Here is a 17,118-nt window from a genome sequence, read left to right on the forward strand (position 1 = left end):
TCGGCTGAAATATGGTCTCGGTTCTTTTATGGCACGCGCACCATTTAGTTAATGAGCCGCAGCTGGCGGGCGTCTGCGCCACGGTCTTTAGTCTTCGGATACAGAGGTGCCCAAAGCGGGTGAGAATAAGTTGTTTCTAGTGAATTCTGTGCAGACCTCTTTCTGTGAGTGAGCTCGGCCAGCTTAATCTGTGCGCTGAGATGATGTTTAAAGACGCCCCGAATACGTTCATTACGACCCCCCATCTTTCCATGTGAGGTGGCAAGGCTTACACAGCAAGTGCCCGTTCCGGGGGTAACAGCCGCTCTCCGTGGGCTCCAGAGACAAGGAGATGTGACAGCGCTGGAAATGCATTAAACGTGGTTGTTAAACATGATCGGGAGTTAATGAAGAAGAAGTGCATTCGCGGCTCCGTCCGGCCCCGTCCCGCGCTACAGACGGGAACCGGTAGTAAATTCCCACGGAAGGGATTCTCACTCACCTCGCAGCGGTAACAATTCTCGTGGAAGTTCTTCCCAAGACATTCAATTTTATACGAGTCGTCTCTCTCTCCAGGAATTATGGGCTCTCCACAAGCACTACAGATGGGGGCATATTTCCTGGGGGTAGAAGATGAAAACGCCATGTCACTTTGTGTCTGGGAAGAAGTAATTGCCGATCCAATTACCATATCTAATAATAAAGGTAATGTCCGTAACCCCGGGCTTGTGGTGTGAATGCACGGCAAGTGATAAGAGTGAAGTGTGTGTTCCTGGAGCAGATATTTGGACCCTCACCTGTAATAATCATCAGCGCAGTGAACATCGTTGTATTCATCCACCGCAAAGCTCTCGTCCGCGATCCTCCGGTGGCAAACTACACATGTGAAGCACTCCGGGTGGTACCCGTTCCCCATGGCACGTACAATATGCTGGGTGATCAGCGTCTGGCACTTGGCACATTTTTCCAAAGTGTCCTGAAATGATCAGATAATCCACGTTTACTCCTCGGTGGGCATTTCAGGGAACGCGCTATACAGGGGGATCCCTCTTCTACCTGCAGCCTGCTCATCGTCTCCATTTAGATACCTGTCTGTATATCTATCATTCTGTCTGTCGTATAACATGGTGCTCTGTCAGCTGGCCTCTCGCCATAGTCTCCAGTCTGTAAATGATCTGCACGTCGGGGGACACACCTTATATCTGTCACGCACTTTCCCCTCCTGACCGCTCTCCTGGGACACGTCATGCTGATATTTTTATACCTGGCGCTTTGTTGCGTTGGCATTTCTGGCCCTTTTAGTAACAGAGACACAAACAGTGTTTGTTTTAACTGCTGATCACTGGAATTTGCTAAGTTGGCGAAACTATCTGCAAGCTCACAGTCCGCTGCCCAGGGAATAACTGCTGCTTTGTACAGTAACCTCTGCTGCTTACCCCGCCGGGTTTGGAATGAGTTCAGTGATGTCAGGGCCATGGGATTCATCCACGCTTCATCCAAAGCATCACGCAGACTTTGTCACAGTAACCAAGTAATGTCCGATTCTACTGCTGGATCCCACTGTGATTGCTCACGGCTTCTACTGCTGGATCCCAGTGTGATTGCTCCCAGATTCTACTGCTGGATCCCAATGTGACTGCTCACATATTCTACTGCTGGATCCCAGTGTTACTGCTCATGGCTTCTACTGCTGGATCCCACTGTGACTGCTCCCAGATTCTACTGCTGGATCCCAATGTGACTGCTCACATATTCTACTGCTGGATCCCAGTGTTACTGCTCATGGCTTCTACTGCTGGATCCCGCTGTGATTGCTCCCAGATTCTGCTGCTGGATCCCAGTGTGACTGCTCACATATTCTACTGCTGGATCCCAGTGTTACTGCTCACATATTCCACTGCTGGATCCCACTGTTACTGCTCACATATTCTACTGCTGGATCCCACTGTGACTGCTCCCAGATTCTACTGCTGGATCCCACTGTGACTGCTCACGGCTTCTACTGCTGGATCCCAGTGTGACTGCTCCTGGATTCTACTGCTGGATCACACTGTGACTGCCCCTGGATTCTACTGCTAGACCCCACTGTGACTGCTCACGGCTTCTACTGCTGGATCCCACTGTGACTGCTCACATATTCTACTGCTGGATCCCAGTGTTACTGCTCATGGCTTCTACTGCTGGATCCCACTGTGACTGCTCCCTGATTCTGCTGCTGGATCCCAGAGTGACTGCTCCCGGATTCTACTGTTGGATCCCAGTGTGACTGCTCCCGGATTCTACTGCTGGATCCCAGTGTGACTGCTCCCGGATTCTACTGCTGGATCCCAGTGTGACTGCTCCCGGATTCTACTGCTGTATCCCAGTGTGACTGCTCACATATTCAACTGCTGGATCCCAGTGTGACTGCTCACGTATTCTGCTGCTGGATCCCACTGTCACTGCTCACGTATTCTGCTGCTGGATCCCAGTGTGACTGCTCCCAGTATATCAGACTAATATGTTCCTGTTCCCTTTGCGCTTTTTTTTTTTTTTTAAACCCTACAAGACCCCTTTTCTGTATAATTGTACCAGTTACACTCATATTGGATTTTTTTTCTAACATCAACAATAACAGAGCATGAAAGCTGTGCATGTGCCCTGCACGGGGCATCTTTACCTTGTAACAGTGCTCACATATAGGCTGCCCGTCTTTCTGGTAGTACAGCTGTCCGGCCAGTAACCGATGGCACTTTCTACACGTGAAGCAACTGGCGTGATACTGCTTCTTCATGGCTTCGATGGCAGCTGCGTTGGGGGCAATGGATTTATGGCAGAAAGCACAAACATCTGATCAAAAGAAAAAGACAATACATAAGGTGTGAAACCAGGAGACTGTTCCTGGTCTAGACCAAGTCTGGAAATTAGATTGAAGAGGGAGCATTGAGCATTTATTTCTCTGTAAACAAACAAATGTTCTTTTAGCAGATAAAACCTCTTCTATGCCTCCTGCCCCTGCCAGGAAACTTCTTAGAAAACCATGGAAATGGAGTCTTAGTAAAGCATAATTCACTGTCACTTTCCATGATATTAGGGGAGGGAGCATCAGCCTCATTTCAAATAAAATAGACAAATTTCAAGGCGTCTATATTTCCTTAATACAGGAAGCAGAAGAGAAGCGGCTTTATGAACAGATAAGAAACCCCTCGTACCGTAGTCTTCCTGCTTCCCTGGGTATCCGTTCTCAGGCTTCCTGGCTGGCATCGGCTCTTCTCTCTTCTGCTGGGTGTAGGGCCCAGGAACACTTTTCGTAACATTCAATTCTGTCGGGATCTCAGAGTTTAGCTTCTGGGAACAGACCGTGTCTTGTCAAAGATTGTGTACAGAAAGACAAATAATTTCCCCAAAACTGTTACCAGGAACTGTATTTATAATATAACCTGCAACCAATGGCTGTATCGGTTACAGTTTACATTAGTCCTGATTCTTGAGTAGAGACAAACATCCCAGATGTGGAAAAGCCACAAAGCCTGACCTTCGGCACTCAAGAAACTGCCCACCCTAACGTCTATGAGAGGGAACGGCACCTCTCTCTGCGTTCTTGTTATTGAACTGGGAATGTTGTCCTAAGGTTGGGCCAACATGACACGTAAATACCGGCCCCGGTCAGTTCATTGTCCCAGGGCTGTAAACATTGTTAGAGACGGGGGTTTCAGGAATGTGACTGAGGGCACCCAGTTCAATATGTTCTTATATTTAGAATAACCATTTATTAGTTATTGAGATATATACTTCTCTCACATACTTTATCGTCATTACCTGAGCAGAGGTGCTGTGGGTCAAATCCAGCTTCATCAGTTCTAAACGAAGTGAATCTGGAACAGGAGCCGGTGAAGGATCTAGTGGGATCTGTTTGGAAGATGTTAACAAATCTGGGGGAGGAGGCGGAAGATCTGGAACAGAGAAAGCCTCCTGTGGGATCTGTTTCGGACTCTTTAGCAGACTCGGAGATGGGAGACCGTGGACAGGAGCAGATGAGGGATCTCGGGGGATCTCCTTTGGACTGTTTAGCAGACTTGGAGGTGGAGGAGGTGGTGGTGGGAGATCATGGACAGGAGCAGATGAGGGATCTCGGGGGATCTTCTTTGGACTGTTTAGCAGACTTGGAGGTGGAGGAGGCGGTGGTGGGAGATCATGGACAGGAGCAGATGAGGGATCTCGGGGGATCTTCTTTGGACTACTTAGCAGACTTGGAGGCGGAAGAGGCGGTGGTGGGAGATCATGGACAGGAGCAGATGAGGGATCTCGGGGGATCTTCTTTGGACTGCTTAGCAGAGTTGGAGGCGGAGGAGGCGGTGGTGGGAGATCATGGACAGGAGCAGATGAGGAATTTCGGGGGATCTTCTTTGGACTGCTTAGCAGAGTTGGAGGCGGTGGAGGGAGATCAGGTCCAAGAAAATCATCTGTCGCAGGGATGTCATCCAGGAAGGAGTAAGGGAAGGATGAGAAACCTGTAGGGAGGAGAGGTACATGGTCTGTAGCAGCCTATGCTGGTGCAACATAAAGGGCTTAACAGGGGGAATTAATATCTGGGTGCACTCAGGGCCAAGAGCTGCTAGGCAGGTGGGAAGATACGCTGTGAAAGTAACCTATATCAGTTATAAGACTTCCATTCCTATCATCCTTTGCCTCTGAATTTGTCTATAAGAGAATTTGTGTATGATGCATCCGCAAAATGTTATTACTGTTTGTTAGACCCTGTGCGGCGGCAGGACTGGGGTATATCTTCTGTGGGGTGGGACTGAGGTGGGAAATATCCTGACAAGAGAGCACGTCCTGGTGATGCTGGATTTCACATCTTCTGCAGAGCGGATCTGGGTGGGTTGAGGCCTGTTAGGGCAATTACAGGGATTTCTTGTGGTATTCCCGGGATTCCTCATGGCATTCCTGCGGGAGGGGTCACCCCGTCCCTGTCTGTCTCCGGCGATTACATGGAACTTATCGGGGACAGAAAGCTGTGTACATTTCAGGGTACATACATCGGCCATGCAAGAGGAGTCAGGGAATTAACCTAATCTACACGTCACAAGTGGTTTCCACTTTCTAGAATCTGTGAAGGGGTCCCCAAAACAAAACAGCCCTGCATAGAATTCTAAAAGTGGAGAATTCAACCCAAGCTCAGCGCATGGAGCAGAAGACTTGGAATGCAGAGAGGGAGATGGATGAGTGTTATATAGAGGGGCAAGGAGAGAAGCGCCATCCCCTTATTACCTCCATTCTGGATGTCTGCTTGTTCTGCTACGGACTGATTGTCTGATATCTGCGGGTGCGGAGGCGACAGGGAGAGTTCTTGCCCCTCTCTGGGCCGCCCCTGCTTGTCTACCTGTGGATGTGCCTTGTGTGGAATTTCAGCTCTCCAAGGTGAGGTTAAAGTGATATGAACCGAGGACACCATCCGTTTCCCTGACATCTCCTGAGGAAGAGAGACCCACATAATATAAACATTTTACTAAACGCTTTGACTAAAGCACAAGAGCAACGGTGTTCAGTGGAGTGGGCGTCTCGGATTTAGCAACGTGTTCCATTGCCTTTGTTCACTTGGTTGCCTTTCTTTGTACTCTTCCCAATAAAAACCACATCTTTCATGGTGTCCACCCAGATGCGTAACTTTACATGTATCAATGTTAAACGTCATCTGCCGCCTAGTAGGATTTCTTTTCGAGGAACGTGCCCTGAGCTGTGTTTAGTGTGATTCCTTAAGATACGGACTTCTAAGTGATTAATCTACAATTTAATTAAGTAGAGGACCTAGTGACCCCTGCGCCACTCGCTCCTTCACCTCTACAGCTACTGATCTTCACCCGTCAACCCCAGCTGGGAGATTATCCACCGATGCAGAGCCACGTGGGTTTCAGAGGAGCTTTGTCATTTCCATCTCATTCCTTATTCTTATAAATTGCAAGCTCTTAGGGGCAGAAAACGCAATAGCTCTATATCCGCCGGTGATGGAGTTATAGGCACACCCGTGTATTTGCTGATGGCGTTTACCCAGTAATGTGCACTTTGCTACCAGTTCAATCATCCCAGATTCATACACGGCACATGCATGATACATGCAGAGTCGCGGTCATGCAGATAGGGATCTAGGGCTCCTGTGTTTCATGAGAATTCTTGAGAAGTAAAGGCAGGATCCCCTGGAAACCGATGTATGTTAATTACTCCCGGAACTCGCCCGGGTAAAACGCTAGCAAATTCCTTTCAAGGTCGTTAATGCCGCAGACGGCCGTGTCTTGTCCAGAGGTCCCTATCGCCCGTTCAGTGGCATTAAGTGTTTGGCAGTCCCCGCTGTCACGCAGCCTGCTAGTAATTCTGATAAGATTCAACGTGTCGCTGACAGGTTCACATTACTTAGTGTCTAGCGATGACCTCACAGTTATCTGTATATAGTGTATACTACTGCCATGTAGTATATCCTCCATACAGTATCTGCCCCTATCACAAAGTACCCTATAAAACAGTGTACACAAGACACATACCATATAAACATGTGACACCAAGTAACAGGAAGGGGCGTAGTTACCCCGCTCCCTCTGTAATTATCCCAGGCACTTCCAGTGTAATTATAGAAACACATTTCACCAGAAAGACTTTCCCTTTCCAGATACTCTGTAGCATTATCTGTCATTGTAGCCCATTCTGTACCTGCGGCGTTCACAAGCGCCATACTTATAGGGTCTTATTCATAAAACAGTGAGTTTAAGATGAAAAATGTAAGCCTCCAGAATTACGTTCTCCCGGGAGGAGCTCACCGGGAGTCGATCTCACATACATCATATGATAGTGAATAAGCCCCCTGGTAAAACACTCGTTGCTCAGCCTTCCTTTATAGAGCTGTCCCCAGTAGCACACGGGATGTATCCGATCACACGTCCTTTTCTGACCATAATGTGCATTTCCAGTACGGAGCCTGGCAGGGCATTGTATAATGGGGCCCCTGCGGTGCTCAGAACGTCATCTGTCCACCAGACCGCAAAGAAAGCTCCGCCGGGGAGAAGGATTCTAACCCAAACTGTCACAGTGGCTCTTTACCTGTACCATTCAACACAACCCCCTAATAACCCAACGTAAACACCCCACAAGGACCACAAGAGCTTAATTCTTTAACCCTTTACTAATAACACCCATCCAGACTGAGGAGCTCAGAGATGGGCAGACACGCTTACCTATATGAGCCAATTCCCTCCCTATTCATTTTAAAACATGCATAATGTAACCCAAAAGACTGACAGAGGGCAGGGAGTCTTTCAGCTTCCTGTGAAGCAGAGTCCATACCTGAGTGTGCCGTGGGGATTCCCTGAGTAATCCTGAGTGGGTGTGTGTCCGGCTCCTTCTGTCTTCCCAGAACAATAGCTGAGCTGCGTCTCTTTGTTATTTGTGATCAAGCCTACTGTGAATTGTGCAGGGGTCAGCGAGTGACACAGAGCCTCCTACTGACATCACCGGCCCCTTCCTCCACTGCCTGCCTCCCTGTGCACCTCCTGCCTCCCTCCTTCCAACCTTGTCCTGCCCCTCAGCCCTCACTTTACCATAAAAGGTGGAGGCTTTGGGAGTATCAGGGCAACAGGAGGAACTTTTCTTCTACCTGCTTTCTCGTGCAGGCTGTTCCAGGGCTGTGAACTCCAAGTCCTATACCTCCAAGCCATACCTTAGACTCCCAGGTTTCTAGCGTACGTGCATCTCACTCGCTCGGAAAGTTTGTGGGTCTCGGCATTAAGCTTATTGTTTTATTCACAGGTGAGCCTGTTTTTGCACGTGGTTGTGGCAGGCAGATGAACCAATAACCGCGCTATTCCCCTGTGGAATGCGTCAGGGGGTCCTGAGTGCCTGGTTGGGTACACTTTGGGTTTCTCTAGTTCTGGGCTGCTGTTGCAATGTGACTTTGGGTCTGACTTTACATCTGGATATGATAAAGGCCTGGGGGCAGCAGACATCCTGTGGGGGGTCACAACCTGATGGCAAAGAGTAGAAACATTCCACTTTTTATGTTTGGTGATGTTTGAAATGTTTGTATAAAATCTCATTTTCTGAGGAGTGAATCAGACACTCAAAGCATCTCCAAAATCATTCCAGATGCTGATCCCCGCCGTTCTTTGTATTTGTAAAATGAAGTATATGGAGTGAATAGCATGTGCACAGACACTGGGTTGCTCGGTAAGCGCTTGCGCACACACTGGGTTGCTCGGTAAGCGCGTGCGCACACACTGGGTTGCTCGGTAAGCGCGTGCTCAGACACTGGGTTGCTCGGTAAGCGCGTGCTCAGACACTGGGTTGCTCGGTAAGCGCGTGCTCAGACACTGGGTTGCTCGGTAAGCTCGTGCACAGACACTGGGTTGCTCGGTAAGCGTGTGCGCACACACTGGATTGCTCGGTAAGCGCGAGCTCAGACACTGGGTTGCTCGGTAAGCGCGTGCTCAGACACTGGGTTGCTCGGTAAGCGTGTGCGCGCACACTGGGTTGCTCGGTAAGCGCGTGCTCAGACACTGGGTTGCTCGGTAAGCGCGTGCTCAGACACTGGGTTGCTCGGTAAGCGCGTGCTCAGACCCGTGTGATCTGGGGCAGGATGTTGCACAGTGAGGCTGAGTCAGCTCTGTCTGCCCGCCGCTCCACATTCCTCCCGGCCTGGGAAGAGGCTGCAGGCTGCTGCCTCCTTGTCTGTTTGATGCGGCTCCTTCCCTGCCAGCTCCAGATGCTGGGATCTGTGCGTCGGGGGAGGGGGCATCCTTTCCGTCACACCCAATAATTATTAGAAGGATTCAGCAATACCCAGAATATTCCCACAGAGAGCGCCGGGAGCTTGTTTTAACTGGGGTGTTCATTAAAATGTAATAAATGTTACGTAATTCTCTGCTGATTACATCATATTATAGGCAGAGTGTGCAGTTCCTCCCGGCCTTGCTTTGTACTCCCCTATTTCCTGGCGCACATCATGGTCGGGGGGTCGGGGACTCGGCCACCAGACAGGATATTCACATGAGAAGAGTCTGTGCGAGGCTACACATTACTCCAGCCAATCCGAACTGACATATGACGTTTCGATAATTTATGTAATAAAAGTGTCCAATGCCGTTAAGGGTTCATATAAAGGGGTGGGATTCCAACCGCTAAGCATATTGTGTTATATATCTGTCTACAGGGAGAAAACGTTCCACTGCGGAGTAGGGGGACTTACACCGCTATAGAGACACATGCGCTGGGGTGCGCTGTTTAAATCACATGACTCCTGACAATTGAAAGGGGAGTAGGGTCTGAACATAAAACATATCTGTCTGGCAAGATTAGTTTGAAACTTAAATATGTTTAATTTTCATTGTGACTCATAGAAATTACCTCATTACTTTATCGCATCCAGGTCGACATGGCCATGACATCATCGGCCAAATAACCAAACATTACTTGGAAGAAAAACAGCCCCCGTTATGTCTCTCAACCAAATCCTTGTCAAGTTTCAGTTACAGAACCCCTCCTGTGTACCCCAATACTAGATGGTAACCCCTAAATCTGTCAGTCCCTCCTGTGTACCCCTATGCTGAATGGTAACACCTAAATCTCTCAGTCCCTCCTGTGTACCCCCATACTGGGTGGTAACCCCTAACTCTATTAGCCCCCCCAGTGTACCCTGATATTGCATGGTAACCTCTAAATCTGTTGATCTCTACTGTCTACCCCAATACTGGATGGCAGCCAAGGTTCAGAGAATAGTCATTATCCTTCCAGATGATGGGAAGGTTTAGTAGGATCAGGAAGGGGTTAATATGAAATCTGTTTTGGAAAGGCTCAGTTTTAGGTACAGCTGCACCTTTCGAAATGCTCTCTTTTTTTTGCTGGTTGTTTGGCAGCGCTGCCCCAGACCCTGATGTAATGCCGGATTCCTGCACCAACATGAACCTTTCCTCCAGAGACTGATAAGTGAGATTAACTGTTTGGTGGCAGCATGGCCTGCGAGAGACCCTTCTTGGGCAGAGTAGCCAGCACTACAGGCACTGAGTTAGTTAATCTATCCCCATTGTCACTTCCTCTGGAAAAAATTCTTGTCTGATTACAATTTTGGTTAAAAAAAACAACAAAAAATGTTCTAGTTACCGGATCCACAATGAGAAACACATGTAGCCTTTAACAAAATGAATATTTATCAGAAGTGATCAGCCCGAGTTCTGTTCCTATCAGAACTAAACTATTATTAAACCATTCCTGTCGGAACTAGAGAGAAAGGCTGGGAGTCGGCGGGAGGAGGCCGGGGGGAGAGAAAGTCTGGGAGTCCGCGAGAGGAGGCTGGGGGGAGAGAAAGGCTGGGAGTCGGCGGGAGGAGGCCGGGGGGGAGAGAAAGGCTGGGAGGAGGCCGGGGGGGAGAGAAAGGCTGGGAGGAGGCTGGGGGGGAGAGAAAGGCTGGGAGGAGGCGGGAGGAGGCCGGGGGGAGAGAAAGGCTGGGAGGAGGCCGGGGGGGAGAGAAAGGCTGGGAGTCGGCGGGAGGAGGCCGGGGGGGGAGAGAAAGGCTGGGAGTCGGCGGGAGGAGGCCAGGGGGGGAGAGAAAGGCTGGGAGTCGGCGGGAGGAGGCCCGGGGGGGAGAGAAAGGCTGGGAGGAGGTCGGGGGGAGAGAAAGGCTGGGAGTCGGCGGGAGGAGGCCGGGGGGGGAGAGAAAGGCTGGGAGGAGGTCGGGGGGAGAGAAAGGCTGGGAGGAGGTCGGGGGGAGAGAAAGGCTGGGAGGAGGTCGGGGGGAGAGAAAGGCTGGGAGTCGGCGGGAGGAGGCCGGGGGAAGAGAAAGGCTGGGAGTCGGCGGGGGGGGGGGAGAAAGGCTGGGAGGAGGCGGGAGGAGGCCGGGGGGAGAGAAAGGCTGGGAGGAGGCCGGGGGGAGAGAAAGGCTGGGAGTCGGCAGGAGGAGGCCGGGGGGAGAGAAAGGCTGGGAGTGGGGGGGGGAGGCCCGGGGATTTTGAAGGTGAGAGCTATTGGCAGGGGTCTGGGAAACCTGTGTTTATTTTTCTCTAGTGTTGCCTCTTAGATAAGGTCCTCTTGATCAGACCATTTCTTATTGGTAGTTACTGTACCGTAGCCCCCTCCGTCACATGTTCTCCCTTTACCATGTTAGTTATTATATGTTCCAGAGTTTCCAAGCCTCTGGTGGCCTGTGGCTCGCAAACAGATGTTAATATTTAACCAGAGGAATTCCACTCAGCAGCAGACTGAAGCGTGACCTCTGGTGGCCTCTTGTAGTACTGCAGCGTGAACACAGGCAGTGGCAGACTGCGCTGTTACTTATACGGGGCAAATGCAGGAAGGGCTGCTACCGTGACCAATAATTTTACTGACTCTGTGTTACTATACACTTTTAATAAATGATGCACATTGGGAGTATAACAGATACTGCCGATACATCACACGATACGAGGCCGGTTCCTGTGCGGTTTGCACTTCCCATTCCATTTTCTATAGAAGTCATCCAACACCCTGCAAATAACAGAGAGCCAAGTGTGTGCGTCACGTGTACTTATTGTATGAAGGTGCCGAGTGCTGAACATACAATAATACAACATTCACCTTGTAATGGTTTGCATAAAATACATTAGAAAAAACATAAATCACACTGAAAAGAATGAAGACTGAAAAGAAATGACTATACACATTCCTGTAAATTTAAAGATGAGCAAAAATATGTTCAAAAAAATACACAAATATGGAGAGATTGATTGTTTGAGTGTCTGGCGGTTGAAGGAGGCATTGTGACCTGTGGATTATAGAGGTTTTCCAGTTTAATGAGCCGGGGTTGTATGAAATTTGTTTCTTCGCAAGGTAATTTCAGATGCTTCCTTTGAACCGCAGAACTCGAGCTGTCCCTCCAATAACAGTTCGGTTAAATGCATCTTGTGTGGTAGGTCCTGACATGCTTCTGTCAGCACAGAGTCATATAGGCAGAAGCGGGGGCTGCCCCTGGCGGGAAGCCATGCAGCAAGCACCCTGTCCCGCAAACCACCCTGAAGATTAAAACTAAACGCTTCAGTAAATCTTCTAGAATTCCGATAATTCCTGTAACTCTGTAACAGACTCAGTGCGATTGAGAGTCTCTATCCCTCCAGCCCGGTGTCTTCTCTACTGCGTCGGGAGTTTGTTGACATCTTGGAGCTGTGGTGAATTGAGGCTCTTCCTGCGTAGTCCTATGGGAAGGAATGGACACGGTATCACACACAGCCTTATACTCTACCCAATGGCCATATAATAACAGCTAGCATGAGGTATAGAGATGTCTTCCTCTAACCTGCTCTCGGCAGATGTCCAGCATGGCTCCAGCATGGATCAGGCACCATATCTCCCCCACCAATGAGATGATGATGTGTAAAATGTCAGACCACCTGCCAACTGTCATCATAAGGATGAGGAGGCCCCCCATTCGCACAAACACCGTCTGAAACGCCATCTGCTCTGTGGGATTTTGGTGCTGCTCTTCTGCAAGCCAAATCATAACAGTGCTAAAGATCAAAAACAGGGTCTACAAGAGCAGAGAAAAGCCCCTTGGACACAATGCCCAGTGCTCTTAGCACAGATATACAGATGAAGCCCCAAGCCCCTGGAGGTTTAAAGTGCATTTGTTTTCCAGAGCCAGACTGTCACAACGATGGTCACTCACCTTGCATGTAGATGACCAGCAGAGTGTAACAGATGGTGAGAGGGGTCCAGAAACGGACTGCCTCCGAGGTGCTGAGGAAATCTCTGTTGATCACCGCCACACCGGCCAGGTCAGACACCAGAAAAGCAACTTTTAGGGCCCGACACAGGACATCAGGGATATCCCTCCACGAGGCCAAGAGGGACAGGCAAACCCCACAGTAACGCTCTCTGCTATGCAGCTGGTACATGGTGCCCACATGGCGGATCATCCTCCTGCTAAGCCAGAGGATTAGCCCTGAAAGACCCACGGCCAGCAGAAGGTTCCAGGTGCGATGCGGGGCGCCCTCGTGGAGGTAGTCCAGGCTGCAACTCACCCCACATCCCAGGGAGAACTGACACAGGAGGAAGAGCTGGGAACTCTGGGCACCCTGCATGGAATGAGATGGAATTAACCATACAACCAGGTGGCCTGCCCCTCCATACTGGCAGATAAGGTCCCACAGATATGGACAAACCAGTCACTAGCATCATTCTGCTGTCTAGGTTACACCTTACCTTACTGAGAGACAGGACCATGGAGACAGCTCTCAAAGAAAACTCCAGGACCACCAAAGCACCTACTCGTGGTCCCAGCACAGAGTAGATGATGGCTAGAAGCCCAAGGTGCAGAGTGTCACGCAGTCGATACTGGGAGCGAAGCCGATCTGCATGCTTCTCTTTGTCTGGATCACTGTGACAAGAATGTGCCTATTTAATGGGTCTCTGGTGTGTGTATTAGCCAAAACATAGTCAGTGCGTGATACAGAGTTATAGTCAGGGGCAATACTGAGTTAGTGTTAATGCAGGATACAGAGTCATACCAATAACAAAAGTTATGGTGGGTAAAGGTGAGGTAAACCCTTCCACTTAAAATTAAGGGGGTAGTAGAAGCATTTTTAAACACTCATCTGCAGACACCAGACAAGCCAGAAGGCTTGTTTTTCCCCTCAGAAATCAGAGAGGATACAGAGTCAGCACAGATACTGATAGGCAGTGCGGGATGCAGAGTCGCGGTCGGCGCGGGATACAGAGTCGCAGACGGCGCGGGATACAGAGTCGTAGACGGCGCGGGATACAGAGTCGCGGTCGGCGCGGGATACAGAGTCGCGGTCGGCGCGGGATACAGAGTCGCGGTCGGCGCGGGATACAGAGTCGCGGTCGGCGCGGGATACAGAGTCGCGGTCGTCGCGGGATACAGAGTCGCGGTCGTCGCGGGATACAGAGTCGCGGTCGGCGCGGGATACAGAGTCGCGGTCAGCGGGGGATGCAGAGTCGGGGTCGGCGCGGGATACAGAGTCGCGGACGCCGCGGGATACAGAGTCGCGGTTGGCGGGGGATGCAGAGTCGCGCTCGGCGCGGGATGCAGAGTCGCGCTCGGCGCGGGATGCAGAGTCGCGCTCGGCGCGGGATGCAGAGTCGCGCTCGGCGGGGGCATCTCTTATTGCGCCGCATTCAATGTTTGCTACTTACTTCAGGCACATGATGTAGAGATGAACCTTCATAAAGTTGTAAAGCACAGACACCGCGCAGGCCCCGACCAGACCTGTAATGAGGTGCATGTTAGAGGGGCCTACATATAAGAGTCCGCGAATGGTAGTAAATAAGGCGATCCAGCATTCTGTTAAATACACACCGTATCAGCCATAACATTCTGCAAACTGACAGGTGAAGGGAATTACCCACAGCAACACGGATAATCTCGTTATCATGGCGCCTGCCACTGGGGGGGGTATATTATGCAACGAGTGAGCATTTAGTCCTCAAAGTTGATGTTAGAAGCAGGAAAAATGGGCAGCGTAAGGATCTGAGCAGCTTTGACGAGGGCCAAATTGTGACAGCGAGACGACTGGGTAAGAGCATCTCCAAAACTGCAGCTCCTGTGGGGGGTCAGTAGCTATCAAAAGGGGTCCAAGAAAGGAAAAGTGGTGACGGGTGGTCGAGGCTCATTGATGCGTGTGGATGTGGGGCGGCCCGTGGGGCCAAATCCAACAGACGAGCGACTGCAGCTACAACTGGAGTTTGTTGAGTATGGGGCGCATGCTGCCCCCTGTCCACTGCCGAAAGTGCCTACAATGGGCACGTGAGCACAAGAACTGGACCGCGGAGCAATGGAAGAAGACGGCAGGTCTGAAGAATCCCATTTTCTGTTACATAACGTGGATGGCCGGGTGCGTCGATTACCTGGAGAACACACAACACCGGGGTGCACTATGGGAAGAAGGCAAGCCGTTGGAGGCAGTGTGATGCTTTGGGCAATGTTCTCCTGGGAAAGCTTGGGTCCTGCTATTCATGTGGATGTGATACGTACCACCTACCTAAGCATTGTTGGAGACCATAGACACCCTTTCATGGACACGGTATTCCCTGATGGTATTTGCCTCTTTTGGCAGGATAATGCGCCCGGCCACACAGCAAAGATGATTCAGGATTGTTTGAGGAACAACAACCAGTTCAAGGTATTCACTTGGTTTCCAAATTCCTGAGATCCCAATCCAATCGAGCGCCTGTGGGATGCGCAGGACAAACAAGTCCGATCCATGGAGGGCCTACCTCAAAACCTACAGGACTAACAGGATCTGCTGCAAGCGTCTCGGCGCCGGATACCACAGGGGACCTTCAAAGGCCTAGCGGAGTCCGTGCCTCGACGGGGCAAAGGGGGGACCCACACAATATTAGGCAGGTGCTCATAATGTTATGGCTGATCGGTGTATATCAGTGTGCGGTATCGGCTCTGTTCTGGTGCTAAAGAACAGGAATTTAACGGGACTGAGGGGTCTTTAGATAGCCCGGCAGATGGTCTGTGGCATGAATAGGGTGATGGGCGAATGGAATAATCTTTCAGCAGAGGTGGCAGATTAAGAAAATATGAGACAAACACAAGCTTCTCCTGAACTGGTAACTTGGTATGAATTAAAGTCCTGGTTTCCATGTAAATGGGTTAATATCTAGGGCAGATTTCCCCCTCCCAGTAGGGCCACTTTGAGCTGAGTGGTGAGCCCAGAACCCCTGAACATTCTAACTCACCAGCGGCATAAAATCAACACACAATCCCAATGTGAGCTGCGTGTGTTTGTCACAGATATACATACACACATATATGCACATATATATAAAACACACATGTTTACACACACATATATACACCCACATATATACACATACACGTATATATGCACACATATACACACACACACATGTACGTACACATATATACATCCACATATATGCACACACATGTACATACACACATATATTGACACTGTGTGCTTTATATGCTGATCTGTCTCTGTTCCTTTTCCCTAATCTAGCTGTCTCTAGCCCCTGAAGGGGTAAAAGTGGCTCACCTTGCAGCAAAGAGTCCACACTGCCCCAGTGTGGCCAGGGCAGGCCGGGGAGGAAGGAGGAGATGTAGGAGATGAGGCCCATGGCTTTCGACTGACACAGAGGAATGGGAGCCTGTGGTCGGGCTCCTCTCTCTGTGGCAATGTGGACTCTTCCTCTCTGTTATTTGAGTGTAAAGGTCAGTGCTGGCAAGACAGCTGATAACAGCCCTACAGGGCAAAGGGAGGCCAGGCAGACATTAACTCTGCGAGAGCCAGGCCGTGGCACACACTCCCACCCCTCTTACTCCAGGTAATTTGTTATTAGGGTTAATAAGGTGAAATTTGGCCAAAATAATAATATTATCCTTGTATCTCACCCCCAGCCAGGCCCTGACCAGTAGATCTTTAGGACGCCTTTGGTGCAGAGGTATTCTTTGCCAGAGTAATAACGGCACCTTTGTCTGTGTGACAGGTACCCGCCACTCCACTCAGTGACCGTGAGGGCAGGTGGCACAGACGGGCTAATCTTAGGCAGTCTCGGGTGCTGGTTTTAGTACTAATCTGAATCGGGCAGGCTCTAAGCATGTTCTTCCTAGACAGACAGCCCTTAAATGGTGGCTGCCCCAGATCACCCTATTGTGACCTCAAACCCTGATGCCCCTCTCTCCTCCCTCGATGCCCCCCCGATGCCCCTCTTTTCTATGAGTTCTATGGTGACCACATGTCCCGCCGGCGCTTTATAAATAAATGTTATCCCGCAATGGAGAGGGGGCAGATAGTGAGAAGGGAGGGAGAGGGGGTACATAGTAAGAAGGGAGGAAGAGGGGGTAATGAGTGAGAGTATGAATTAATGTGTGGATGAATTGTCTGAATGAGGGAGAGAATTAATTAATTTGTGAGAATGCATTAATTAATGTGTAAATGATTTGTGTGAATGAGTGAGAGAATACATAATTGTGTGAATGAAAGTGTGAATTAGTGAGTGATTGTAAAAGTGTTTGTGTGTATCATAGATGTGTAATTTGTGGAAGGGCAAAGATGGCAAAAGCAGGGTGTTTGAGCCTTGGTCACCAAGATGGCACAGGCAGGGTGTTTATGGGACAAAGTTCACTCATGGTGGACTGTTTGGCTTCATAGTGTGTCC

At 50.0% G+C, this 17,118-nt stretch overlaps 2 protein-coding genes across 3 annotated transcripts; both read right to left on the reverse strand.

Moving 5' to 3' along the window:
- Window positions 1-7,472, reverse strand: FBLIM1 (filamin binding LIM protein 1). Of its 2 annotated transcripts, none has more exons than XM_053451979.1 (8): window positions 7,291-7,472; window positions 5,230-5,431; window positions 3,778-4,469; window positions 3,171-3,303; window positions 2,639-2,808; window positions 777-955; window positions 482-599; window positions 1-342 (listed from the first exon to the last, which is right to left on the reverse strand). In XM_053451979.1, exons 2-8 carry the CDS (start codon window positions 5,426-5,428, stop codon window positions 232-234), a joined length of 1,602 nt encoding a protein of 533 aa, XP_053307954.1. In that variant the 5' UTR covers window positions 5,429-5,431; window positions 7,291-7,472; the 3' UTR covers window positions 1-231. The 2 variants fall into 2 exon arrangements, with proteins under 2 accessions (XP_053307954.1, XP_053307953.1); XM_053451978.1 differs by having other exon boundaries at window positions 3,171-3,306.
- Window positions 7,473-11,321: 3,849 nt separating this feature from the next.
- Window positions 11,322-16,230, reverse strand: TMEM82 (transmembrane protein 82). Its single transcript, XM_053451866.1, has 6 exons — window positions 15,996-16,230; window positions 14,122-14,194; window positions 13,168-13,342; window positions 12,632-13,040; window positions 12,263-12,450; window positions 11,322-12,161 (listed from the first exon to the last, which is right to left on the reverse strand). Exons 1-6 carry the CDS (start codon window positions 16,075-16,077, stop codon window positions 12,072-12,074), a joined length of 1,017 nt encoding a protein of 338 aa, XP_053307841.1. The 5' UTR covers window positions 16,078-16,230; the 3' UTR covers window positions 11,322-12,071.
- Between the last annotated feature and the right edge of the window lie 888 nt (window positions 16,231-17,118).

This window comes from Spea bombifrons, chromosome 12 (assembly GCF_027358695.1).
Source record: "Spea bombifrons isolate aSpeBom1 chromosome 12, aSpeBom1.2.pri, whole genome shotgun sequence".
Taxonomy (NCBI): Eukaryota; Metazoa; Chordata; class Amphibia; order Anura; family Pelobatidae; genus Spea; species Spea bombifrons.